This window comes from Chinchilla lanigera, unplaced genomic scaffold, assembly GCF_000276665.1.
Source record: "Chinchilla lanigera isolate Chin_1 unplaced genomic scaffold, ChiLan1.0 scaffold00051, whole genome shotgun sequence".
NCBI classification, from domain to species: Eukaryota; Metazoa; Chordata; class Mammalia; order Rodentia; family Chinchillidae; genus Chinchilla; species Chinchilla lanigera.
Window position 1 is genome coordinate 5,753,608 of NW_004955452.1, and position 5,731 is coordinate 5,759,338.

A 5,731-nucleotide genomic window follows, 5' to 3' on the forward strand; every position below is an offset into this window, starting at 1 on the left:
AAAAAAAAAAAAAGGAGCGCCGACTCTTGTGGGTATGTCCAGGAATGTGTCCAAAGTCCTAGAACCAGAAGGGGCAGAACCAGGGCTCCAGGGCCTCCTCCCTAACTTGCAGCCCAAATATTCTAGGCAAACAAAGCACCGCCACTGCCACTATCCTGTGACTTCAGCTACACCCGTTCCCACTCCTAGGCAGAAGAAAGCTTCCACCCACCTCCTCTGGCTGAGCTGTCACCACCTTGAAAACGCCCCTAGGAGAACTTCAGGCCAAGATGCAGAGGTAAAATGACCTCACCAGTGACCCCGCGTCATCTCCCCACTATCCCGAACCTTCATCGTGTCTGCGTCCCCCAGTCCTCCACCAAGGTGCAGGTCCAGCCCGTGCCCTGGGCTTACTCATAGTTGAGGTGTCCTCTCTGAGATCTTGTGGGGCTGTGTGCAGGGGTGCCAGCTGTGCCCAGGGGTGCAGGGGGTACAAGAATAGGTCCAGCCAAGGGGGGCAGGCCAGCAGGGAGGGCCTGGCTGGTTCCCATGTCAAGGGGCAGGGCCAGCTGGTACAGGCCGAGCCATGAGCATCCCTTGTGTCTGGAAGTGGCCCGTGGGCTGAGGAGACCTAGAGAGCAGAGGGCAAGGGGCTTAGGGGCCGGGCCTGGGACTCCTGGGCCTCTTGGATTGTCCCACCCCTAGTTTAGTTTCCAAAGGGGAGAAATTATGATGTGTAAGTCCTTTCCCCCCGTATCTGCCACTCAAATATTTCTTCATCCAAAGATCTCTTTCCCAAGGACTCTCTCACACACTACAGGTTGCCCTCCGTCCCCCTCGAACCTGTCCTCTTCTCCCTCCCCACCCCAACCCCGCCTGGTCCCTGACCAGCCCTGTCCCTGGAGTACCTCAGACCATCCAGTGTTGTTCTGAATGCAACCAAGGTGATTTGGGGGGAAATCCTCACCCAAGACTGAAAACTCCCCAAAATGGCCCTGTGTCCCCTCGCACTGAAGCCCAAGGGCCATGGCCATCCAGCCAGGCCTTCTGCGTGGCCTTTCCCCTTCTTATGGCCCACAAGAGGGTCCGGGCCGCTGAAGCATGGGGCCAGGGTCTCTGGCACCTCAAGGACTTATTGCCATGATTGCCAGACAAGGGGTGCCTAGGGCACCAGAGAGGTGCTGTTCTAGCCCATTCCCCAACTCCCTGCTAACCTCTCCTCCTACCATGAGGGTGAGGCTGGGACCCCATCCTACCTGGTCACCTTGGCGGAGCTGGTCCAGGCGGGGGGCCGAGGAGCCCCCCGAGTCGCCCAGTGCCTTGGTCTTGTGGCAACAGTCCAGTTGTGCAGCTGGTTTTCCCTGCATGCCCCCACTACCTGCTGGGAAGACAGGTGTCAAGGTTGAGGCGTGAAGTTCTCCAGTTATAAGCCTGGCTTCTAGGAAGGGTTCTCCCACAAAACTTCCTCCTTGCTTCAGTTTACCTATCTGCAAAACAGAGGTTTGAACTGGTTGATATGTAAGGACTCCTGTAGTTCTGACATTTAGAAGTCAGTGTTGGGCCGGGGATATAGCTCAGCGGCACAAGCACCTGCCTGGCAAGTGCAAGGTCCTGAGTTTGATTCCAGGTACCAAAAAAAAAAAAAATAGAAGTCAGTGTTGTTCTAGTAGGCGTAGAAAAGGGATCCAATGAAAATTAATCAAGGAAGCTGGAAGTGGTGGTACACACCTGTAATCCCAGCACTCGGGAGGCTGAGGCAGGAGGATTACTGCGAGTTCAGGACCAGCCTGGGCTACAAAGTGAGCTCAATGCCAGCCTGAACTGCATAATGAGACCCTGTCTCAAAAAGGCAAAAAAAAAAAAAAAAGAAAGAAAGAAAATTAATCAGGGAGAGATGAGGAGCAGAGGTGGCCTGAAAGGTGCGAGGAAGGACTTTCCCGTCACCTCTCACACCTGCTGAGGTGTCACCCACAGGCCACTGCTGCCCGCCTGCCCACCTCCTTCCTGTCCCCGCCACAAGCACTGCTGCAGAGCCAGCTGGAGGTCCCTCAGGGCCACAGAGAATTGAGGAGCCACCCCTTCCACGTGGAGAGAGGGCCATGTCTCCACCAACCAGCAACTCTGCCCCATCCAAGCTCGTCCAGACAGCTTTCCAGGGCACTGAGGCAACGTCCTTGTCCTGTCACCCCGACTGCCCCAGGCTGCGCTGCCTGCCCAGAGGGGAAGCCTGAGTGAGCCGCGAGTCCCAGGGTCCCCTGGCCCCGAGGCGGACACCCTGGATGCTCAGCAGTCCGCTCAGTCAGCACCTGGCTTCTTCGGCATCTTTTCTTTTTTGGCATCTTTCATTTGAAGCCACACAGCCCAGGGACCACCTCAGCTCAACACATGCTGGACGCGCCCTCCATGTGACACCCTCCCCTCCCTTCACCCCGAACGCCCCCCATCCTAGAGCCCTCACTCCAGTGTCTCAGCCCTCCCAGGCCCTCTTCCTGTCCCTTTGCTGATTCTTCCCCAGGCCTGCCTCGGCTCTCGAGTACCGAGAGCGCATGGGTGACCGCGTGTCTCAGCAGCTGGCTCTGCGGCGGTCCTGTCGGCTGAGGAAGGGAGGAGGCGGCAGGACAGCAGCTGCCTGTGACGGAGGCCCCCGTGGGTGTGGCAGATGACAGGAAGGTGCTGCGTTTCAAGCTGCTTCGAATAGGAAGAGGGGGGCAGTCGGGCCTGGGGGCTGGGTGAGACCTGACAGGGGACCCTCCACCCATCTTTATGCCGCTGTGGCTGCTCTACAGAATGACTTGCTGGGGTTAGACGGCGGTGAACTGAGCTGTGCACCCCAGTGCGTGCGTGCATGCGTGCGTGCGTGCGTGCGCGGCAGGGTGGTAGGGTGTTATCTATCTCTGTTCTCGGAGAAATCCAGATAGAGGGCCAGAGCTATAGCTCAGCAGTACAAGCGCCTGTCTGGCAAGCGCAAGGTCCTGAGTTCGATTCCTGGTATAAAAAAAAAAAAACAATCCAGATAAAGAGCTGAGGCCCCGACAGGGCAAGAGAGAATTCAAGGACAAAGCAAGCTGGGTACACAGCAGGATGGAAACTGGGAGGTTGAGCCGCTGCATTATTCTATGGGAGGGAGAAGGGGCACCAGCCCTCAGGCCTGGCCCAGGGAGACCCAGTCCTCACTCAATGGGTCCAAGCCTGGTCCAAAGTGACATCATCCCAGTCAGTCATCCAGAACTCCATCCCAGCTGTGCCACCAAGGAACACACAGGGACATCTCAGACTATCTGCTGTGGTCCAGGGACATGTGACACTGTTTCTCCACCAGTACAGCCTGGGGCTGGCACTCCTCCTCACCACAGCTTCCGTCCCTTCCTCTCATGACCCTTTGCCGTGCTCCCTCCATGGTGCCTACATGTCTATCTGCTCATTTGTTTCCCATGTAGACATTTACCAGGTGCTTTGGATGCCCGGCATCTGGACACGGCCCCGACCTGCACTGAGGTCAGCAGAAGGCGTGTCCCACCAAAAGCCAGATGGCCAGATGTTTAATTCTAACCTCCCTCACGCAGCACGAGAAACGCACACGAGGACCAGGCCACTCATGCGCTCCACCCATACTATGAATCTGAAGCCTGTGGCCCGAGAGGCAGGTAGTGGAGCCTCCACTCTGGGTCAGGGCAGTACCCAGGGGCTTCCAGAGCAGAGGAGAGAAGAGCGGAGCTCACAGGGGGGCTGCCAAGTCCTTGCTGTGCCGGTCCTGGGGCAGAATTTTGCCTGTGGTCCTCGCTGCTGCACGCCTCCCTGGATCCAGTCTATTCTCCAAGCCTGGCTCTGCAACCCCCTCCCAGGCTCTCTGTCAGCTTCCCCAGCATCTTCTCAACTTCCTTGGCTCCAAAATTCTCTTGAAATGGAGCCCATAGCTCACAACTTACAACCAAGAACCCCACAGTATTCAAAAGCCCAGAATAGGTGATGAAGCAACAGGGTTCGGGAATAGACGAGGGTGAGTGTAAATAGTTACCGGAGAAGCTGCTTGCTTAGTGTGCGTCTGGAACTGTGCTAGGGACCTCACAGGCTTTACCTCACTTCATCGTCACAATAAGCCTGTGTGGTTGGTTTATTATTCCCGCAATCAACAGGAGCTCGGAGAGAGCGAGCCACTCACGCAGAGCCACACAGCAAGCAGCCCAGAGGTCGCCAGTGCCAAACCTGACTCCACCACCCCTTGGCAATGGCAGCTCCCCTTGTTACCACACCTACACCCTCCTGTCTGCTTCTCACATTCTCCCTTCTGACGCGCCATTACTAGTACCCAGACAACCCCCTCGGCCGACCCCACCCCTCATTCCAGGGGCCCCCTCGTATCACTCTGATTCATGGAGGAGCTCTTCCCGTGGCCCCTTTGCAGTCTGGGTTCACCACAACTCTGCTCCACAAAGCTAGCGCCCTCCCAGCCTCCCAGCATGCCTTGCTGGGGCTCGTGGGGAGCGAGGGTCACTGGTACCCGCACCTCCAGGAGAGCCACACACCTTCGGTTTCCATCTGCCAAGGTCACCTCTTCCTGGGCTCACGGCCTCCAACTCTCAGAGAAGTTAGTATAACATTTGTGTAGAAAACAAAAAGAGAAATAGTTTCAAGGACTTCGAGGTCCCCAATCCTGAAAGTCCCCTGTGTGGCTAGGAAATGCCCTAGGAGGTGGGCTGAGGACACAGTCCTCAAGTTCCTGCTCCAAACAGCCTCTGTGAGGCTAGCCTTTCCTGTTCCGATGTTCCAGATCCCGGCCTGCTGGCTTCCATGGCCTGTGATGTCACATGCCTAACTATGATGCCACAAGCCTGTGATGACCCGTGGCCTTCTAACCAGGTAGCCTGGGCGGTCGCCTTAATCTAGAAGATACCCAGGCCAGGAACATCCTCAGAGACCAGAGTGGGACCTAAAGGGAAACTGCGTTGAGTTGCTGCGGGACAAACGGGGGACATCTCAAGAGGAGGCACCTCTGGAGCAGAGGCCAAGGCTGAGGCATCCGGGTCCTCAGGCTCCTGGTACTCCTGCCCACTTCCTTCCTCCCTTCCTTCCTCCCTTCCTTCCTTCCTTCCTTCTGTGAATTACAGAATGGTACACAATACTGGTAAAGTTTTCATACAACAGAAAATCTGAAAGCAAGAAATTTATGCTCCCCTTTCCCCCTCGGCCAGCGGTCATTGTGAACTATTCAGTGTTTATACCCTTCTACACAGTTCTGCTATGATCAGCTAGCAGGTAAATGGATTTTTAGAAAGTTTTGTTTTTATATAAACATGGGACTATACACAGGTATTGTTCTGCTGCTTTTCCCATCAAGCAAGGCACTGTGGCCATCATGTCATGGTATGCACACACTTAACCCACCTCCTGCTTTTTCCTGCACATATAGTGTTTCATTGTGGGGATATGTGTGTGTTATGTGGCATTCCCTTACTGGTGGACACAGAGGTGGATGCCAGTTTTTCCCTTTCCCACAAAAGCCTGGGAAGGACCTCCCTACAAAGTTCAGAATGTTTAAATCCCTGCAGAATGTTTAAAAATACTAACATTAGGGCCGGGTGTGGTGGCGCACACCTGTAATCCCAGCACTTGGGAGGCTGAGGCAGCAGGATCTCCACGAGTTTGAAGCCATCTGGGCTCCATAGTGAGTTCAAGACCAGCCTACACTACAAAGCAAGACCCTGTCTCAAAACAAAACAAAACAAAACATTAACCTTGCCAGGCATGTTAGCAC

At 55.5% G+C, this 5,731-nt stretch overlaps 1 protein-coding gene across 6 annotated transcripts in view; it reads right to left on the reverse strand.

Moving 5' to 3' along the window:
- Window positions 1–4,782, reverse strand: part of Znf683 (zinc finger protein 683) — a 9,821-nt gene extending 5,039 nt beyond the window's left edge. Inside the window, exons 1-3 of one of the 6 annotated variants that reach the window (XM_013519626.1) lie at window positions 4,503–4,782; window positions 1,236–1,357; window positions 328–610 (exon numbers count right to left, since the gene is read on the reverse strand). In XM_013519626.1, the coding sequence (XP_013375080.1) occupies window positions 328–610; window positions 1,236–1,357; window positions 4,503–4,515 (418 nt within the window). In that variant the 5' untranslated portion in view covers window positions 4,516–4,782. Of the gene's footprint in view, window positions 1–327; window positions 611–1,235; window positions 1,361–3,994; window positions 4,013–4,483 lie in introns of those variants that run through there. The other 5 variants (XM_013519625.1, XM_013519627.1, XM_013519629.1 and 2 more) reach the window with 5 other exon arrangements.
- Window positions 4,783–5,731: the final 949 nt, after the last annotated feature.